This window comes from Agelaius tricolor, unplaced genomic scaffold (assembly GCF_023055355.1).
Source record: "Agelaius tricolor isolate 1412-34295 unplaced genomic scaffold, bAgeTri1.0.p SCAF_4, whole genome shotgun sequence".
Taxonomy (NCBI): Eukaryota; Metazoa; Chordata; class Aves; order Passeriformes; family Icteridae; genus Agelaius; species Agelaius tricolor.
The window spans coordinates 9,010,533-9,032,855 of NW_027269264.1; the positions used below are offsets into that span (position 1 = coordinate 9,010,533).

Here is a 22,323-nt window from a genome sequence, read left to right on the forward strand (position 1 = left end):
TCAGATATCTGCCTTTGAGAATCACATTTTTACTTTGAAATTCAGTCAGAAATGAACTTTACTTACTCACCCTTGCTTAGATGTGTACATTTTTCTATCTTAAGTCTTTGTTTCCTTGCTATAGAGAGATGTTTCTACAAAAAGTCCTGATTAACCCCCATCTTTCAACTAGAGGACATGCTGCCATTAATTTTAACATGTGCACTAGACCCTATAGATGAAGTATTCCTGATACCTATCCTTTTCTTTTTGGGATTCATGTACTAGCTTATCTCCAGTTTTACTGGTGAGCCCAAGGCCACCTCAAAGCTTTTGGAATGAAGTTCTGGTCAGAACAGACCAGACAATTCTATGAGTAATGTTGACAGGAGTTGGCCTGGTCCACATAGGGGGTTGGACCCTTACCCTCCAGAGGTCACTGCCCACCTGTTTTCTCTGGCCTGAGGAAAAATGGCTGCAGCCTGCCACCACAGCACACTTTGTGCTGGTAGGCACCTCAGAGGGTCTCCATTCCTCTTCCTGCTCAGAGCAGGCTCAGCCCTGTGGTCAGACCAGGGCTCAGGATGTTATCCTGTGAAGCCTGGGAACCCTCCAGGCAGAGAAACAGCACCCTTCTCTGAGTGCATCCCCACTGCCCAGCTGTCCTCCTGGGCCATAAGCTCACCAGGACCCGGGGCCATCTCCCCAGAGCTGCCCATGGTCTCGTGGCTTCCAAAGCCCAAGGCAGGGCTGCCCTTTTCTGCTGCCCCAAGGACATGGGGAACCCATTCTTTCCTCCCACCCTGGTCCCTATGGACAGCTGCCCTGCCCTTTGAACATGTTGAACAGCGATCCCTGATTTGGCACCACCTGCAAACCTGAAGGCCTTGGTCACCTCCTCAGGTCACGGACAGAGACATTGCACAAGTCAAACTCCAGGAGAGACCCTTTGGGATCCCACAGGGCAGCAGCCTCCAGTCAGATATGACCCAGTGGCCATCACATCTAAGCCCAAACACCCAACAAGATAGATACTGCTCTTGTGGGGCATCCCCACCTCAACACCAGCTTGGCTACAGGGAGATTGTGGGAGGGTGCTGGAAGCCTTGCTGAAGTCAGCCTGTTACATCCCATTCTCCACATCCTCAAATCCAGTCATTTTATCACACAACATAATGAGGTGGATGAAGCATTATTAACTTTTCTGTGCTGGTAACTCCCAATTACCTTTTCCTCCCTCATGTGGTAAGACACGATGTCTAAGAGGACACATGGCATGATTTTGCTTTATACCTGAGTAAAACTGGTCAACCAGCAATTGCTCAGTCTTTTGGCTCTTTTCCAGTTGTCAAAGGCCTCCTCCATCTATGTGACAATAAAGACAGAATTATCTAAGAGAAAGGAACAATTACCAGTTGCCATTCTGTGTTAAGTAATTTCTCTTTCCTCTGATCTTTTGCTTTCAAAAGCTGCCCAATGATAGTCAAGCAATGCTAATCAAGCAATGCTAATCAAGCAATGCTAATCAAGCAATACAGGGTACCTCTATTAATTTTATTTAGAACTGAAGTTGGACTTATTTGATGGCCGTTGTCAGGAATGCATCCTTTACTTCATACTTCTGAACTTTAGTTGAAAATCTCTGTGTTTGAAACTTATGGGCAGGCACATGAACAGCATGTCTTTGAGAAATGAGATGATTACTTTCTATAACTGAAATATCATGTGAACAACCTTGCAAATAACCACATGCTGCCCTGGAGCTTCCTTAGTGTTTTGCCCAAGTAGGAAATGCAACAGGAGCTCTGTATAAGGATGAAGGCAAGTAAGACAAGTTCTACTCTTGTGCAAAAACCTACTCTGCATACTAATGAGTACGGTTTGTGCCTCCTCACTGCTGAAGAGGACAAAGTACTTGCTTGTAGGCTCTGATTAGACAACAGAGGGGACCACCCTACCTCTTTGTCCTCATGTTCTGGATCACATTCCTTTGTGCTCACAGGTCTGAGAATAGGAAGAGAAAGCTTTCTAACATTGTTTGCCAGTACAGAACTGAGTGCGGAAGTCCTGGCACTCTGTATTGGTGTAACAAACTGCTTGCTTAGATATAAGAACCAAACGCCTATTCTGCCCTAGAATAAAGCTGACACTACAACATACTGGTATATAGACAGGGAATATCCTCTGTGGTCCTACTACGTAAGACATTTCAGTGGGTATCTTTCTGTGCTACCTTTTTAGGTGTGCAAAGACCAGGAATAATGTGCTACTAAAAATGCTTGAAAACAGTACTCTCTTTTCAAATCCAGCTGGAAGAAATAAATTTGCCATTTTCTTTTAAATGTAAGGAAAGAAAATCCTGAAGAAAGGTATTCACTGACTGCTAGATAAAACATTCTAACCTCTCACCTATGGGATTTAAAGTTTTTAAAATTCATAATTGAGTACATCAGAGGCACAGCAAGTCCCATCTGTCTCAGCTTGAAATGACTAAGTCCTTAACAAATGAAGGAGCTAAATAACATGTGACTTTCATCAGTGATAGCAACCAAACATAAATAAATTTAACAAGAAGGAAGAAAGGTTTCTTCTTTAATTCAAAGCATAAAAGATTATGATGCTTTTAGATACAGAGCAGAAATACTGTGAAAAAAAATCAGCAACAAAGTCCAAAAATTGTGCATGAATTTTATTACTTTGTTTCCTGAGCTAGATTTACAACACAACATGCAGATGCATTTAACAATGTACTTAACTATACAATCTGCACTTGTGACACTGTGCAACAAAAGTAGCAATTGAATTTCCAGTTTTAGTAACTTCAAAAAATAACAGAATCTTCAGTAAACAAAAGCTTCTCTGTTAGTAGTGTCAGTGTCTAGTTTCCAATGCTTATCAAGCTGAAAGGATTAATTTCAGCAGCTGATTTAAAGGTCTTATATTTTGACACAACTTCTACATTAGAAGTTTTGGCAGTGTTTATTACATTTCTTTCACTATTTACCCGTGAGAGTAACAACTTAAGCACATTCAGGCTCTAATGTCTTGATTGAAAACACAGAAGGGAACAGTAGTGGTAGAATGACAAACTCAGCACAAGTAACTTATGTAATTCTGACAAGTTCCTTTGATGAATCACTCAGCTTACTGCAAGAGTTCTACATGCATGTACAGCAAAAAGTTGGCTGCACAAAATGTCAGTTCTTTTGCAACCCGGTAACACTGATTATGCAAGCTCACAAAAATGGTGCGCAGATGGGGCTCTATTTCACATCTTTTAGAGGCTCTAAACATTTGATAGAGAATCATTGTCTTTCAGGAAACGTATTGGAATTTTGGGCATCTAAATAAAGAAATTTCTTTTAAAATCTGAGTATTAGACATTTCAGAAAAACTGTGACTCCAACTTCTAACTTTTCTGCCACACTGCATGAAAGTAATACTAAAACACTATCTTGAAAATAGAAACCTATTTACAAAGGAGAGCTATAAACAAGGTAAGCAATAAAGCAGCCATGGCTTCTCCAGTCAATGCAGCTCTTTCTGTTTTCCAGTGAAGACTGAGTAATGACTTTATGCTGAAACACGACACAAAGAAATTCCTAAACTTGTCCAAAAAGAGCAGAGATACAACAATGTGCACTACAGATATACCTCTGATTTCTGGGTAAAAAAAAAAGTCTGGATTCACCTGACACTGCACTGCTCTATATGTTACTGAGAATGAAAGGTTGAGACATACCAATAGAAAATGTGTTTTGATTTTCAAGCTAAGTTGGAGTTATGCTAAGCTGAACTAAGAAGATAGGTAAGCTTAATGACTAGAGTTAACTTCCTAAAATGCTAATCATATTAGTTCATAGCCATGCACATCTCTAAATTAAGGATTATTAAATATATTAATGGTGATGTAAATGAAAAAAAAATACTGTTTTATCTTTTACCTCGGCTATCACCTTGATGTTCTTTGGAAGGGTCTAATACTTTAATCTGAATATTTTGTCAAGCATTGGAACAATCTGCCCAGAAAGTGGTGGAATCCCTGTCCCTGGAAGAATTCAAAAAATGTGTAGATGCGGTACTTAGGAACAAGGTTTATAGGTGGACCTGGCAGTTCTGGGTTAATGGTTGGACTCAATGATCTTGAATGTCTTTTCCATTCTAAATGATTCTATGAGCCTCATGGAAACTGACAGTGCAACTACCAGTAGCAGTTTACACACAGAAGGACTGACAACTGCTGTGGAATGACACGAGTTTTCTGTTTTGTGTTTTGAAAGACCTCAGTTAGCTGACCACTGACCAGGATCACTGACCAGGATCACTGACTCCACTGCAGGACAGTCCAGAAATATGTGATAAGAGTGTCCTGGCTGGCACTTACATGCACAAAGCTGCTTGAGTAACGATCTAATTCCCAAGTGCAACGTACTGCTATTTAAGCTGCAAATAATCAACGGTCTGCACTCAGAAATAGCAATTTGTAATATATTAAAACTGCAAACATGCTTAAATGCTCTAAAGGAAGAAGGTAATAGTGTTAAAAGAGGCAGAAGAATAAAAGTCATATTTAAGATTTGCACCACATACATAAGAACAACGGTTTTAAAAACTCTGAAACTCTTGGAAGGAACATTTTCTGCAACCTCCATGGTTCGTGAGGACATATATACTGTTTTCTGTGGAAACACTGAAAATACTGACACAGCAGGACAGAGAAAATCTGACACACACTTGAAAGAAGTTTCTGGGGAATAAAAATTAAAATGCTTCCTTTTACCATACACCAAAACATATCCACATTTATCCACCAAGCCAATATGGCCAAGGAATCTTGGTAACCTCTGGTAACATTTACAACTTAAAAAACACACAGAAGAGACCAATTAATTAAAATCATGCTTATATAGCTAAGCTGAAATTCCCTCTAAGAAGACCCTTACTGCCTGAGACACACCTCAATGTTACTGTGCTCCTGATGCCTCAGTCGATAGTGCTTGTCACCAGTTTGGGGGTCCCACTGACAGATCTTGTGCTCTGCAGGACTGCAATATCAGATGCAGGGAAGACTTTAAAATGTCATGAGCATGTCACGTTCTTGTACACTAGTGTAGAATGGCCTCCCAAAGATAAAGGAGTGTAGACCTGGTTTAATCTTCTCAGCCAAAGCCATTATTATGTTAAGATCGCCCTCTGCTGTCAAGTCAAGATCTATCTTTAAACTACGAAGAGACTTAAAAGGTTTTTTGCCTTTTTGCCTGCAAGGAAATAAAAACGTGTTTTAAAAAAGAGCAAACGAAGCTTCTCTAAATCTGCTTTCCATCATCTGTTCACTTACGTGTCATCCTCTATGTACTTTATTAAAGTTAAGGCTTTTCTGTGAAGGACTAGCAGAAATTGTGCAAGGAAAGTACTCCTTAGAGACAAGCCAGGCTTCAGGTGAAAGATCTGTTAAAAATTAAGAATATTAGGTAGATATGGAAATTCAAGAATCATTTCAAGAATCTGGAAAATAAAGAAACATTGCATACACACATAAGATATCCTTAATTATAACACAGCAGGCAAATAATGGCAGATTTGTACATAGACAGCATGCTTCCTATGTTTTCTATCTGCTCAGATACAATAGATGAATGGACAGTTATCTGAAATTATTCCCGGTCAGGCAGTTTTTTCAATACTGTAATTGTAGACACTGTTGCACAGCAATAGAAAATGTCCCTTGTTTTTCACACTTAAGTGGGGGTTTAGTTTTATAGCAGTATTTTTCTTTCTACTTATGTGGAGAAGAATCACAGCAGTAGTATGAAGAAAAGCTACCAAACCATTGAATGATATTTGAGTAATTATGTAATTAATGTATTTGTGTTAAATTATCTGTTCCTAGGGGTCAAAGTACTGAACTGTGTTTCTTTTTTTCTGAAAAAAGCAACAATTACCTGATCCAGGAAGGCTTTTACTAATGTATCTCTATGCACGATATCTTGAAAGACATTTCTATGGAAAAGAAAACAAACGAACATGTGAGTTATTGCTAGTAAGGGATATTAACCTTCTAAGAGTTGAACACAGGAGTAGCATTACTGTTGATAGTCAGGTTGAAATTAAAAGTGAATTTAAAATTGTAGTAAATTACAATTCTGGTATTTTTAAAGATAACAGAGAATTTTAAAGCACTTAGATGAAATTAACGAAATCTAGAAATGCCACTGGTCTCTGTCAAATACACTTATCTCTATTATACCCCCAATTACAACAGGCAATAAAATTAACATGACATGGTCAGAATTATCACTAAAAATTAATTTCAATAGTATTTGATATAACCAAACTACTGAAGGACCTGGTCTATTCTGCCACAACAAGTGTAAATTCCAGAACTGAAGAAGTTTTTTGCTTTTAAGAAGCTCCATGTACTTTATTAGCAAGTAGGTTCTGTACTCTACACTCTTACCACAAATCAAGTAACTTTGTGAGATGTGAGAAGAATACATACAAATCAGGTGTGAAACTCTCATCTGTGTGGATAATATGATCTTGAGTCATTTCTTCATCTGAATTAGCTCTCCAAAATGCTGTCAGTTCAGATCTCATGTATCGTCGTTGGTTATAGATGTGTTCATGACAAGGGGGCATCTGCTTCACTGTATTGACATCCACATCTATATGTGTAGTAGGGTATGGGGCATACATTACTTGACGGAAAGGCAACACAAAGCTTCCTGTTGCATCCTGTTTTAGTGGAAAAAAACCCCTATTTTAGTTAAAAACACAAACCTGTACTGGGACAAAACATATTAAAATATCATGCCTACATTTATAACCCATTTGTTCATATGCATTTTGTTTGGAACAACTGGTGGCTGTATTGCCTAGTAAGTCCTTAATAATGGATGATTTCTTTAACAAAAAGGTGAAAACAGGTACTGAGGTGACCTGTGTATTAGAGTATTGCATCACCTGGTTTGTGAGCCCATTAGCATTACAGTCTTGTAATTATCTGGTAAGTTCAGACTGCTTGCTAGAGCAAGAAGCATTATTTTTCTAGTCATCTCCACCCATTGCTACAGACTGTTTAAAATACTTGGAAACTCCAGGCCTGATATGACTGTTCTTCCTTGGTTTTGTTAAAACACAAAAACTTAAATTACTTTTGGAATTCTAGCCCCAAGCAGACATGAGCATGTTATTATTGTACCTCAAAGTACAGGAACAATCTTGAACAATCCTCAAGAAACAGATGTGTCATAGAAAAGACTGGCTTGGAATTTTAACATGAAGATAATTACAAGGAGTTACAATGCCAGAAAAAATGACATCACGGGACAATGACACGTTTTTGAACGTGAATGTCTGTATGTGTGTGCATATCATATGCAAAAACATACATTGAAGAATGTTCTTAAACTACAGAAGAACAGAACTTTCCTAAGCATACTTACTTTGAGTAAGCCTTGAACAAAAAGTCCTGACTCATATTTGAAAGAGGACTCACTTCTACAGAGTCTGGAACACTTCCGCTCAGATGGTGTGAGAAACAGGCACAATGTTCTCACAATCTGCATTAAAAAGAATAGTTTTGAAAAACAGGAAAATGTAAGGAAATAAGTCTGACTAGACTATTGAAATGCCTTGTACTGGGCATTTCAAATTATGAACAAAAGAATTCACCACGTTTACTAGAAAAGCCAAAACTTAATAACAGGCCACAGAACAGTGACATGCTTACTTTTACTTATTTTTTAATTACTGGCACTGTAAGCCATACTACTCCAACTTCTTGTCAAATTATGAAAAAAATCCTACACATTCTTGCAACCAAGTTTGTTTTTTACCCAATTATGTAGAACAAATCACTTATTTTCTTCTACATCTTTCTTTTAATAAACATGAGTTACTGTGGTTACTTTCCTAGCCTTTCAGGCCTCTTCTTTTTTGTTCATTCCATATTGAAATAGCAGTTATTGTCTCAAATCAGGCACAGTCAATTTTGTAAATAAGCACTGATGCTTATTTCCTCAGCAATTTCCTTAAACTCTCTACTACAATGAACACAGGTACTTCATCACCCATCTTCAATCTTCTGAGCTGAAAAAGCTACAAGTTATCACTCCAAATACAACACATATTCCATTCCACTCATCTCTTAGTCTTAACCTGTGGTGTCTTATCTGTGTCTGTAACATATTTGAAAAGACTCTGTCCTTGCACAATGTGTTTCTGCAGTACCTAAAACAATGACAACATAATTTGTGACTGACACTTTTTGTCACAATATGCCACAAGTGTTTTTTTCCTTTGAGGCAAGCTGAAATATGCTATTAAGAAAGCAGTTACTTCAGAAGAGTTGTACCATGACACAAGGAGCATGCTGCTGATAAGAACATGTGTAGAATTAATTTATGGAATTTACCCTCGATGTTTTGAGGCTCACATTCTTTTACACTGTTTTTTCCCTATACTGTCTAGCTTATTGATATATTACTTTACATATTCATAACCATTTAGACATTAGGTCCTTTTTATTAACTATTTAATGATCCATAAGTGTTTTATAACCACTTAAGCTTCTAACATTTCCTCTTGTATTATATATAGCATATGTGTGTACATAGATAGCATGATAGCATTTCTCGTAAACATGTAACATGTCCAGTAACTTAACTGTGTGTAAATCTTAAATTTCTGAAACAATACATATTAACTATGGCTAGCTGTGATTGCAGCTAAGATCTGAGAATTTTCTTTTCTCTCATTTGCCTGTTGCTTGTGGGCATCTGCATTTACTGTTGATTTCATCAGAGGTCCTTTATCATTGCTGGTAATACACATGAAACAATGCATTCCCTTTGCCCCAATTTTTATAAAGCATAATGAACTGTTTATTTCAAAACATAGGTACCTTTAAATTTAAAAAAACCCCAACTTTTATACTTCATTAAGGCAAGAAGTTCTTTATGCTATAAAATAGTATAATGGGCTTCTTGTATATAGCATGCTGTACATATATAGCATGTATAGTCTACAACTAAAATACAATTTATTCAGCAGGCCCACTGTTCATAATGTTTTTATTTCACATTGAAGAAATAGACACGTGTTCCACAAAACACAAGCAGCTCATGACACAGAAGCCTGATTACTGCCCAGTGCAGGAGAAATTATGGAGACACTAATTGTTTAAGAGCATACAGACAATACCCAATGATATGGGTATTGTCTGTATACTCACCACTACCAGTGTTCCCCAGAGCTCAGTTCTAGGCTTGATCATATTCAACATCTTTACTGATGATCTGGATGTGGGGATTGAGTGCACCCTCAGTCAGTCTGCAGATGACACCAAGCTGGGCAGGAGTGTTGATCTGCTCAAGGAAGGCTCTGCAGAGAGACTTGATCAGACAGACTTGATCAATGGGCCAAGGACAAACTGCATGAGGTGCAAAAAGGCCAAGTGCTGGGTTCTGCCCTTGGGTTACAACAACACCATGCAGCACTACAGGCTGGGGACAGCGTCACTCGAGAGCTGTTCAGGAGAAAGGGACCTGGGGGTGCTGGTTGATAGCCAGATTTATATGAGCCAGCAGTGTGCCCAGGCAATGATGAAGGCCAACAGCATCCTGGCCAGTATCCCAGCAGGATACTGCGGCCAGCAGGACGAGGGCAGTGCTTGTCCCCCTGTAACCGCTTCTCATGAGGCCACAGCTCAAATGCTGTCTTTACTTCTGGGCCTCTTGCTTCAAAAAGCACACTGAAGTGCTGGACTGCTGGAATGTGTCCAGAGAAGGGCAACAAGGAAAGGATTAGAAAACATGTCTGAGGGGGAGTGGCTATTTAGTCTTGAAAAAAGGAGGCTCAGGTGATCTTATCACTCTCTACAGCTCCCTGAAAGGAGGGTGCAGTGAGGTGAGGACCAGTCTCTCCTATGTCTCCAGTCTCTGCTGTGCCTGCAGTGAAAGGACAAGAGGAAATGGTCTTAAAATGAGACAGGGGAGACTCGGATTAATTATTATAAAAGAAATTTCCACTGTTAGCTGTCAGGCACTGGAATAGGTTTCCCAGGGAGGTGGTGGAGACCCCATAGCTGGACATGTTTAAGAGGCATCTTAAATCTGGTGCTGGTTGAGTGGTTTAGGGGCTACAGTGGCAGTGCCAGGTGGATGGTTGGACTGGATGACCTAAAGGTCTCTTCCAAGTTTGATCATTCTGTGATTCTATGACATAGCTGAAATGGACAAGCCAGTCAGGTCTCTTCTATTTGTGTATTTTAGCTAAAAAATCTGATTTTAAAAGCTCAGACTCATTTACTACTCATTTATGTATTGTATCAGTTAAATACATTGGTTTTCTTATAGTTGTCAGAATACAACTGAAAGGCAATTTTCTGGCAGAATTCTCTTCTGCTAGACCAGTCAACTGAAGATAGCCAGACAATAATACTCCTTCCTTCTTCAGCCTCAAGAATGTTTATAGATTAACTTTGTTCCAAGTAACACTCCTAATAATCAGCATTTAAATTCAGTTTATTAGAAACTATGTTACCTTATTAACTTTTTCTGCACTGCTTCCTACAACTACAGAACAACCACAGGTCTGCAGGTGTGAACTAATTGCACTGCAAGTAAAAACAGACATAGGTTAATACATTTAATCAGATTTTTTAAATGAAACAATTGTCACCTTCACAAGAAGAGAAGTGTTTCAATTATAAATATAGCCTACATGTCCATAACTATAGGACTTTAAACAGCAGCATAGGTTACTGCTGAAATCCAAAAGTTCAATGGTTTCTTCAGTATTGGAAGCACATGTGATGGTGTGTAAATAGATGGCACCAAGCATTACATATATGAATGCAGTTATGCAGGAGATACAATGAAATGTAACAGAACATCAATTAAAACCTATTAAATACACTATCCCACATGAAGAGGCCAAGTTGCTCTCAAGTTCAACTATTTCCACTTAAAAATTAAAATCAGGGGTAAAAGAGAAATACACAACTCAAAAATAAGCATGCTATATGCCATACCATTAAGGACTCTTATTTAGACTTTACGCACAACCCAGGTTTTTTGCTATTTAAAAAAATGCAAGGCTTTGACTTAAAGTCTTATAAAATTAGATGTAGGTATCAAAGAAAAACATGTATTTAATAGCAATTCTATTATCAAACCAATAATCCTGTGACAACAAAGTCTACAGAGATGCAGCTATTAGCCCAGAATCATTCTTTTAAAATGACAGAAACTTTATAACATTTTATTGACAAAAATCTCAAAAAGCCAAATATATGTCATTTTTCCCCCTCTTATAAAGAAATCTATTCCAATCCAATGTCACATGCACATGCAGATAGATACATTTAGATGCATACACAAGTTTAAATAATTTTACTACAGCATAAATCAAAACTGAATTTCATACTTGAGGAGAAAGCCTTCATGGCAACTATCCCCAATGTCATCATCATTTAGCACTGTGTCACTTATCTGAAATGCAAGTAAATATAAACAAAAGTTAGACAAGAATCTGATCACCTTCCAATTAATTGATTTTCGCTTTGCTACATGGGAACTGTTTGGAAACTATTTAAGTTAACTTGTAAGGCTTCCTTAAAAAGCATAATCTTAAGAAGACCTGTCTTCATACAAAGCATTTTGAAAATGAGAAAGTCACTTGATTATTCAATCTCCACCAGTCACAAGTCAGGTTTTTCCTAGTGTATTTTTTTCTGTAAAAAATATCCAGAATACTTTAGATTAGTGCATGTCGTATCACTTCTACTTCTTCCATGAGAACACTATAATGTGCTGAAACAGGTATCCACATCAAATCCATTAATCTGCCCATTCATTTTGGTTTGCATCAAACTGTCTCTCCATTCGTACAACGACATTATTCTATGCAGTCAATTTAGCTAAGTGATGACAATAAAAAATATTGTCATGCATTGCACCACTTAGGAGAACTTGACGTGAAGCAACAGAAGTGTACAAGAATTTAGGAAAATGGTCATTTTCTCTGGCAAAGTGAGTACCAAAGTAAAGGCCCAAAGTTATGTTTTATCCAGAAGAAGAAAGTCACTTTTCAAAAATTCAGGATAAAAATAAAACAAGAACTTACATCTATTTCTTCTGGAACACTGTGTGATTTCATAGATGAAAGGAGTTCCATTACAGGAATGACTTCTCCTGTCAGCATTGGAATGATGCTCTGACCCTGAACAATAAATAAGATGCTTGAAGTAAAAGCACATTGGGTAGTATCAGAAGTTACTACTAACATGAACTTGCAGTATTACATGCAAAACATCCTAACTTCCTACTGCTCAGAAGGGTAGTATGAGCAGAAATTGATGCATAGACTTCTTGGGCTTTGCTCATCAAAAATTATAAACTGGAAAAATATATTTGGCTTCTCAACGTCACATCTAAAATGTGTATCTGGGTCTCATGCTAATTTTCAGCATCATTTTTGACTGGCCTAGACAACAAGTATTTGATGTGAGATAATTTGATCATACTATGTTACATTCAATCACTGTTAAGCATTTTACATTCAAGTCTGATCTTGTAACAATGACTGGAAAACAAAACCAGGCATATTACTCATTAACATACAAAAATACTTTCCTGACTTATCTATCACAAGAAAAGGAAGCCACAGTCTCATATTTAGAGTTTCAGAAATCAAATTCTTTTCACAGTCTCATCCATTAAATCTCCAAGAACATTTCAACGTCACAGAGTCCATATGTCTCCGCAATTCTGAACCTAACCTAATGGAAAAACAAGCTTGATAGGAGGCTGGCATGACTCTATGGAAGCTGCTACCTTTACAGAGCTTCAAGTTCAAGTTAATGAGTTTCCTTTTCTGAAAGGTAATATGTAGCACTGTGTGCCCTGTATGGGTTTATGGTAAAGCTGGTTATTTTTCAGAAGTTAAGAATTTGGTTTGACTCTCGGTTCCCTCCACGTTCTCCCTCATAATGGTTCGTTCCTTCCACCAGTTACCTGTCCATCATTGTAACCATCCCCTTTCATTTCTAGAAATTTCTATGTCAATCTTCCCTTACCTAACATATGATTTGTCCCCTGAGCCTTTTCCCTCCCCTGGGCCATTCCTATTGGTTCAGTTGTGTCCCTCGCTCCTCCCCTGGGCTTCGTTCATTGGTCCCTCGTGTCTCCTTCCGTTACACCCTGCCCCTTTATCGGTGCCTCCCTAACGGTTTTCCTTTGACACCGTTACTGGCCTTGCCTGGGTCAATAAAGCGCCTTGGCACCCATAGGTGTGTCCACTCCTTCCTTCCTTCACCTCAGTGCTTCGCAGTCCTGCTCTCGCCTGAGTAACCACACCGCAGACGGAGCCACTACTCAGGGTTCTCGCAGAGGACCTGGCAGTGGCGGGATTTGTAGTCTCCACCGGTCACTCTGGGAGCGGCTAGCCAGCACCCGTCAGCTCCTGTGGCCGCGGGACAAGACTGCAGTTGGCGCACTACCACAGGGCAGCTCCGCCTGAACCCGTCAACTTTGGCACCGAACGTGACGCGGCTTTGAAGACATTGCCGGTGCGACACGGCTTTAAAGGCGGAGCGGCTCGGAAGCAGCCGCCTGACGGTGCTGGATCTGTCCTGTAGGCATTGCCCTTTTGGAATTACCGGTTCCTGGCAGCACCAACACCTCCGCATGAGCACGCCGATTTTTGTCTGGTGGTGCTCCCGGGGGAACGAGGGCGCACTCCCATCTTGCAGCGTGCAGATAAAGGAGCGCCTTCGTGGACTGCGGACTGCTCCTGCTGGTTTTTTCCCCAAAGTCAGTGGTGAGTTTTCCCCTGGTGGTGTTGGGACGGACCCGGCCGGGGGGGCTCCCTTTAGGTGACTGTTAATCTCAGGGGAGGGGACACACCTTGCACAGCGTGAGCAGTCGCCACTGCGGCTTTTGGGACCCTTTTCAAAGTTTTAAATTTTCCGTTTCCAGCAGCGAGTGGGTAGAAGTGTTCTGAGTTGGCAGCATGGGTAATAGGCTGTCGACTCAGCAGAAGGAGGTATATTTCCAAGTTGTGGGATTCCTGCGGGAGGGGGGTGAAAGATTTTCTAAAGGGTTGATTAAAAGCTTTGTGCAATGGATGTTTTCTAAGTTCCCGCAGTTGACTGCTAGAGAGGTCAAAGATGAGAGTTTCTGGAAGGCAGTAGGTTGCGAGCTAACTGAAAGTACCAAGAAAAGCAATCCTACTGTCAGGGAAGGGTATATGCGGCTGTTTCTTTTAATTATCAAAATTGTAAAACATAATGCTGCGATTCGCGAACGGGAGTAATATTGTTCACAAATTTCTACTTTATCCCTAAAGCGATGAAATATAATTTCCTTTAATTTGATCACAGCTTCCAACTGCTCTAAGACATCTGATCACAGTTTCTGAAGATAAAGCTTCCATTTCTGAAGCTTTATCTTCAGAAACTTTGCCTAGTGTGCATGTCACATTATTAGCCAGTCTAATGCATCCTCCCGGATCCCAAAAATAAGAAGCAACATCTACTTCTACAGTAATAAGAGGCAGTCAAATGGTTTTGCAATGGTGTGCCATATGCATCCACCAGATGGCCCTTACCTGATCTTCCATTCTTTCTGTGCCTTCCAAGACAATCTTCTGGAAATGTTCTTGCCTCTCCTGCAAGAGAAGCAGATAAATATAAACTCTCTGGCATTTGTTCATGTATATATGCACACACCAGTCACTCAGTTTCTTCGCTGTGGAGTCAGGCTTCTTACATTCAAATTTTGATGTTCAAGTACTTTTTCTTTTACAGAGTTGACTTTAGGAAGAAATGATGTCACGCAACGCAGATCAACGCTCCCTGCTCTGCCCTCCACTGCACATCTCCCATGTTTGGGCAGGAAAGGAAGGATTTGATGACAATGTCAAAACATTTTTGTCATTACAGATCAAGAAAACACCAGATGAGAGATGATTATGGTGAAGATTATGGTGAAGAATGAGATTAGATTATGGTGAAGAATTCCACTTTATGTATGGATTTTCATTTTCAAATGAATCTAGCATAGATTGAGGATTCCTGACATAACAGGAGAAAAATAAGATCTTCAGAATGAGAAAAATTATTTGACTGGGGAGGGTAGGAAACAAAAGACTTTTTTTTCCCACGTCTTGAGGCACTTACAGGTCTTCAAAACATTGTTTTATAACCAAGTACAGGAGACACAAAACCTCAGAGTACACAAAACAATGTACAAGAGGCTGAACAAAGCTCTGAAAACAGGCTCATCAGCAGCTGAATAGCGAACTGCATTTAAAATGAACTTAAAATGGAATGAAATTATTATTCACGAAGAGGATTTGGCATTAATCGCTGGAGCATCAATACAAGTCAGAAAAAATTGCAGATGCTGGGAGAACTAATATTTTTTGCTAGATGCTGACACGATATTGCATTTTTATTGGTTAATCATTGGTTTCCTGTGACTGACCTACTCAGAGTTAATCACCTTCAAATGAGAAAAGAGTTGGCGAGAGATTTTTTTGATCAGATGAATAGGGAACAAGCTACAGTAGTTTGCCCTTAAACAGCAATAACCCTTTTCTAACCATCTAAAAGAAGCATCAGTGAAAACAATACTGGAACAAGGCAGATTCCTTCAGGGCACCTCCACCCTTCAGTCAGAGAAGGAAGACATTCTTGACAATCATTTTAAAAAACTCAGTCTTCTTGAAGATAAGGCTGAACAAATGGTGTATGCCACTTTTTTTCAAAAATATAACTGTTGAAAATTATTAGAAAAACATACAAAGCATAAACCAGAGTAGGTGAATGCGGTTTTTAATCCCATATTGACAACTTGCTCACAGTTGCCTGTTTTTCTTTGCCAGTCTGAACACTGCTCCATGTTTCTCCTAATTCTTGAGTTCAAAAGGCTCTTTTCATCTCAAGTCTAGCTGGAAATGTTGTCTGACTCTACACAGAAGTAATGAGAGCTAATATTCACAACTATTAAAGCATCCAGAACAGATCCAGATAGGACTTGATTATTTTTTTTATTTGCTGTATGTAACCATAGCTGCTAAAATTACTCAAAATGCAAACTACAGAATGAAGCAGTTTTAATTTTTTATCATAGTTACAATTATTCTACAAATCATGTCTAAATTTTAATCTAAATTTTCCAAGCAGTTTTCTCTTTTCTGAATTAGACTGAAAAACTGCAAATATATGCAGGGATCTGTGGTCTCTCTTAAAACAAATAAAAATTCTATTTCAGAATTCGTGATGTATTGCTGTCTCAGCTAATTCAACTGGCCTACCTGCTTAAAGAAAAAAAAAAGTCATCCTCAATGCTGCTTGAAGGTCACTTCTACTGTGAAAACATACTGGTATGGAGCAATATAAAAACTGAGAAAATGTATTACAGCTAAAATTTATGGATAATTCTTATTTGACCACTCTCATTAGAACTCGGTGCAGACGACACTAAATGAAAGAAGCAATGTAATCAGGAACATAAGACACCATTCACTTATATTAAAACTACTAACATCCAACAGGATTTTAAAAGACTAGATAAGGAATTAAATGTGTTTTTACTATATTGAGAAAAAACTTCATGTGTTATCCTTCCTCTAAAAAATAAGCCCCAGAAACTATGAAAAGCCAGTGTTTCAGAAAGCACTACCAGCCATCATCAGGCAATACAGCAAAAGGAAACACCACCACAAAAGTAATATCAGTTTGTTATTTCTGTAATTAGTTCTGATAAGAGCACGCAAAGAGTAAGTTTAAAGTATGTTGACTACAAGCCTCAGAACAGAAGATACCAGACACATGTACATCACCATATTCATTACAGCTAATGGGCCCTGTACTGCTCTAAGACAGCTTGGACTCCATAAAGATGACAAAAATTTTAAATTTACCATTAGAGTTTTATTTAGTTTAAAGAAAAACGCATAAAAGATTTCACTTAATAAGGAAATATTGATGATTGATCCAAAGGTCAGAGTTTCACCACTTAAGAAAACTTAGCATGTCTTCATTTTAAAGTTTCAGGAGTAAAAATACTTGGACTAAAGCAGATGAATTTTTGTAGATCTCCCTTTAGTTCTCCAAAGTTTAAGTCCTGACAAACTGTTAACACCCTCTTTTTTTAAAATAAACATGTAACAGAAATGGGAAGATTAACTGCATCAGTTCCCTTTTCTGGACCTCAACAAGGAAACACAGTAAATTTACAATTATATTTAATTTAAATACATAAATTAACACAATTAAAAGCAACAATTAATATGAAATTCAGAGAGATAAATAACTGTACAGGAAACCTCTTTCAACTACACAGTCTTGTCGAGTATCAATATAGTATCAACAGGATAATCCCAGTTAAAAATCCAGCCTTGAATTTGCTGATTTATAATCTCACAACCTTTAACCATCAAACTGTACAGAGACCAGCCTTTTCTGAGTTTGTCTCTCTGGACTCCATATAACAGACGTCACAGCATCTCAATTTTTGCTACTGCACTAAGACAACCTAACAATTATTTTAAGCAATGAACAAAAAACTTACCTTATGCATCCATATCCTTCCTTTCCTTATAATATGTGTTAACCTATCCACACACACTCTGTGAAGGGGCAGGTAGAAACCAAGTTCACTTTGCGGAAGTATAATTGACAGTCCATATGTGCTTCTGTCTCCATTCCAGTTTCCATCAAAGATTAATGACACAATGATTACTCTTTTTTCGGCCAAAACAAAGAACTTCACATCTATTGCACCACTTTCCGCATTCCGAAGTATTTCTCCATTCAGGGTGTGGTTAGCAAGAAAAGTTATTTCACCGTCACTGAGAAGTACCTGTTCTGTCTTTGGAGCCCAAATGTGCCGCACTCGGGGGCCAAGAATATTGTCCCAGTAAGCAAAAGTGGCAGCTAATAATGGTGACTCGCCATTCAAAGAGATCTCTGTCTTAGCAATTGCAGGAGATGGTGGTGGACAAAGAGCTGACATGCCTGTTTCCTTTCTCTTGTCTAACTAAAATGCTTACATTACCTAAAAAAAAAAAAAAGAAAAAAATTACAGGGGAAAAAAAGTTAGAGCAGCCGTCATAATTATCTCATCTTCTTTTTACACGGGCAAATAGTGTTAGGACTTGTTTTAAACCAAGACAGAAAATATTTAGATTAGATGTTAGGAAGTAGTTCTTTACTGTGACGGTGGCGATACACAGGAAAAAGTTGCCCAGAGAAGTGGATGCCCACTCCCTGGCAATGCTCAAGGCCAGGCTGGATGGAGCACTGAGCAACACTAGTGGGATGGCATGCCTGCCCAGAGCTGGGGGCCTTGGAACTACATCCTATCTTTAAGGTCCCTTCTAATCAAAGTCTTTCCACAGTTCTTTCCAAATGACACTTTCAAGAACAATCTGGCTTCTTCACCCGAGATTTCATCATAGACTTCATTCAGAAAGGAAGTTTGTGTATATACATATGTATGTTTCACATAAAAAAGTGGCATACTTTACAATCATTAGTCAGACCTCAAATGCCCTTTACTCACTAGAGAAGTATGATGAACCTGCACAACGTACAGCTTGTGTACAAAAACTGACACAATAAATGTATCCTTTACATCCTATGCAGGGTGTTATGACACAAGCACTCAGCAATTTATAGAATATAGTGATGGACAACTTCTTATCTTGTGTGGACACAATCCCTGAATATCTCCCCTAGCTGTTTCCACCAACTCTACAGCTTCCCCATTCTGATAAAGCTGCAGAAGCTAACAGAAAGTTCCATCTTCCCTAAAAGTTAGGCTAAAGTCACAGGACGATATGAAATCAAAAACGTTTGCCAACAAATTCAACCAAGGACAGAAAACTTTAACAGCTAGAACCCACCCATATTGAGGAAAACCTCTCATGAGCAGTTGGCAGCTTTCCTCTCCTTTCTGCCTGCAGCACTCCAGATGACAAGCAGCAGGGAATCCCACCAACGGAGCAGGAACACACACCTCACTACCACAGCTTAACTCGGCAGAACTCTGTATCTGAAGTTCTTTTTTATTTATCACCTTACAGCAGAAGTGTAAAATGTCTTTCGCTCCGGCTTCTTCTCAGGAGGCAGCCGGTGCCCCGCCCGAGCGGCAGCTGGGAAGTCAAGGCCATCTGACTTGGCTATCTGACACCCTGACTTGACGATTTTCAGGAAGACACGGCGCCAGCCACCCCAACTGACCCCTTGCACCCACGGGCTGACTAGAGGCTCGCTTTCACCACCGCCTCTCCACCGCGGCCACTGCCACCTCGGCGGCTGCGGCACCTCCGCGCTCCCGGCCCGGATCAGGCCCGTGTCGCACCGTGCGGATCTGGTCTGAACCTCTCGGGGAGGTGGCGGGGAGGCAGCTGCAGGATGGCCTCGCTCCTTTCCCCGCAAAGCAGAGAGGCCACTAACACCACCCCCGACACTAACACAGCCCCGCCACCCCGGACCCGCGCCCGCCTCACCTCGGCTCCGGCCGCTGCCCCGCGCCTGCGCCGCCCCGCCCCTGCCGCACACCGCGGGATCCGCAGGCGCGGCACCGCCCCGGGCCGGTGCAGCCGAGCCGATGTGACCGCCCCGGCCCGAGCTGCGGCGAGCTGTGCCGGTGTGACCGCCCCGGGTCGGGCCGTAGGAGGCTGTGCCGGTGTGACCGCCCCGGGTCGGGCCGTAGGAAGCTGTGCCGGTGTGACTCCCCGGACAGGAGAAGCCGTGCCGCTCTTTCCCTGGCGGGGGAGGGGTGCCGGTGTGACTCCCCGGACAGGAGAAGCCGTGCCGCTCTTTCCCTGGCGGGGGAGTGTCTCACGTCTGGCGGGTCACAGTGGAAGGAAACAGGCCCGGCCCAGCGCAATTTGTGGAGGAAGCCGAAAGGCGAAGCTGCATTGTGCTGGGAGCAACCGGCACAATTTATGGAGGGGCTTTTCGGCCTAAAAGAGGAAGTTGGTAATGACGGATTTGGGTTGGTAACCCAAAGATAGAGCAGGGCGAGTGGTGAAGGTGAGCGGGTTTGGTGTAGTGTTGCAGGTACGTGGTGGTGGTATAGTCCTCTTACTTAATTAGCAGTCCTGTCCGGGCGCCTGCGGGAGGCCGGAGAGTAACTCGTCATTAGGAATTGTAATGACAGGACAAGGAAAAATGGGTACAAATTAAAAGAGGGGAAATTTACATTAGATATTGGGAAGAAATGCTTTACTGTGAGGGTGGTGAGACACAGGAACAAGTTGCCCAGAGAACCTATGGATGCACCGTCCCTGGCAACGTTTAAAGCCAGATTGGATAAGGCCTTGAGCCACTGGTGCAGTGGGAGGTGTCCCTGGATGTGTGTGGGGGGTGGAACTGGATGGTCTCTAAGGTGCCTTCCAACCCTTAGTATTCTATGGTTCTATGATTGAAATAAACACAGACACATATTAGAGGCATTTATTTATTTACAGCCTAGAAAATAGGAGTATCCTGAAGTACCCTCAGGTTGTGTTGGGAAGTACCCTGGGGACTTGTGTCTTTGGCAGCTTGAACAGGCCCATACAGGAAGGTTTAATAGGACACAAGAGACCCGAACTGGGATTTTTTTATTCATACCCTCCAACTTTTATCACCAAAACCACTCACCTCAAAATTCACAGATTCGTTAGGGTTGGAAGGGACCTCTGGAGATGATCCTATCCAATCTCCCTGCTCAGGCAGGATCATCTAGAGCAGATTACACAGGAAGGTGTCCTGGTGTGTCTTGAATGTCACCAGAGACACTCCATGACCTCCCTGGGAAACCTGTAAAAATCTCTTTAATGACAGACTATTGAATAGCATCACATTGAAAAATGTAGTCTTCAGCCAGCTAAAATTTGCCTTTTAGATTATTTTAATTAATGATTTTAAAAACATGCTGAACATGAAATTACTTACGTCTGTTAGATTGTAATTTTAATTTCTGAGAAGCAAAGCTCCAATAAAAGGAAAAAAAAAACCAGACAAAATTTTTGTAATCATTACAGGAAAGCTTGGAGGAATAATGGAATTAAAGTAGTTTGAAAAGTTACTGCTATTTAATTTAATACAAAGATTGGATGTCAAACTGGGGCATTTAACTACTCATCTCTTGTCTAAATGGTAATCTATGCAGTTCATAAGAAAAAGGTTTGTGTCTTTAGTGTGAATTAATTATCATGCAGTTGTAGACACCAAGCTGTACAGTAAAAAAAAAAATGCAACTGGTATTAAATCAGTAATGGTACTGAATAAGTGGACTTCAGAAATTAAGATGTAAGGGTTGTCATCATTTTGTAACTGGATTTTCATGTAGCCTTTCATAAGGCACTTAGTATTCCTGTATCAGTTATCCCATTATAAACTACCTTGTGAATTCTACATTTGAAGTCAAATCATCATGTTCTACCCAAAGGAACATAATCATAAATTACAAGTCCTTTATTTTTCTCTCAAAGTTATAGATGAGTCTCTGTAAATGCTATGGTGATAGTGTTGGCAGTGTGAAATTTCTGTCTATCATAGCACTGTGGTTGTCCTTCACTGTTGAATACTTCCTTCTCATGGAGAAGACAGTAAGTCTCATTGCATATAATCCGAAGAGACTTAACAATATTTCTGCAGGTGCTTTTTGTGGACACATCAGGTAAGTGACAGGCTGCAGTGCAAGCAGTTATTTTTCCCCTGACAGAAAATACATGTGGCTATGAAACCTAATGCTGCACATTTGCACAGAAATTAGAGAGTATGCCACACAGAGAAGATGAAAACAAGCTCAGACACTGAGCTCAAGTGAAAACACAATTTTATTTTTGTTTTTAGTATGGCAAGATGAATCATCATTATGACTTAATGCTTTAGAATAAGGGAGAATAAGGGAGTTCATAGGCAAAAAGTGAAAGAAATAAAATATAGTGGAATTCAGTTGCTCAGCCTGGTGGAGTAAGGTCAGGGAAACGTGGTGCTACCTAGCTGCCCTGCTTCAGTGAAACCATGCATGCACTCAGACAGTGCAGGCTTGCATCACTTCATAAAACTGATGTTGGAAAAAACTAATTTTACTGTAATGAAATTCTTTTTCAGGCAGAGCAGATTGGCAAAAAATTTATGTCCAAGGTAGAAGAGAGCAAATGGGAATAGTTGGCTGAGGCTTCAAGAAACAGGGGCACTCAGTGGTAGTACAGGTATCAGTGCCGAGATTACATTTTATGTACATATAAGCAACGTGATGGCAGATTTTTGAGAAAACAAAGCTTGCACTGCCCTATCCCCAGCTATTCATTCTTATAAGAGGTGAATGATGG

The 22,323-nt window shown here is 40.1% G+C and overlaps 1 protein-coding gene across 2 annotated transcripts; it reads right to left on the reverse strand.

Moving 5' to 3' along the window:
- Positions 1-2,653: 2,653 nt before the first annotated feature.
- Positions 2,654-19,806, reverse strand: C9orf72 (C9orf72-SMCR8 complex subunit). 2 transcript variants are annotated; one of them, XM_071424526.1, is made up of 11 exons: positions 19,504-19,806; positions 17,562-18,047; positions 14,593-14,652; positions 12,109-12,204; positions 11,410-11,474; positions 10,525-10,597; positions 7,425-7,541; positions 6,479-6,714; positions 5,922-5,979; positions 5,318-5,427; positions 2,654-5,237 (listed from the first exon to the last, which is right to left on the reverse strand). In XM_071424526.1, the coding sequence occupies exons 2-11, from the start codon at positions 18,003-18,005 to the stop codon at positions 5,051-5,053; spliced, it is 1,446 nt and encodes a 481-aa protein (XP_071280627.1). In that variant the 5' UTR covers positions 18,006-18,047; positions 19,504-19,806; the 3' UTR covers positions 2,654-5,050. The 2 variants fall into 2 exon arrangements, with proteins under 2 accessions (XP_071280627.1, XP_071280628.1); XM_071424527.1 differs by lacking the exon at positions 19,504-19,806 and adding an exon at positions 18,898-19,459.
- Between the last annotated feature and the right edge of the window lie 2,517 nt (positions 19,807-22,323).

Excerpts from the sequence above, each read along its gene's own strand:
- C9orf72 (XM_071424526.1), bottom strand. The coding sequence starts at position 18,005 with ATGTCAGCTCTTTGTCCACCACCATCTCCTGCAATTGCTAAGACAGAG. Across the intron at positions 12,205-14,592 it reads CAGAAAGAATGGAAGATCAG|GGTCAGAGCATCATTCCAAT; the intron begins GTAAGGGCCATC and ends TTTATTGTTCAG. Across the intron at positions 5,980-6,478 it reads GAGAGTTTCACACCTGATTT|AAATGTCTTTCAAGATATCG; the intron begins GTATGTATTCTT and ends TCTTTTCCATAG.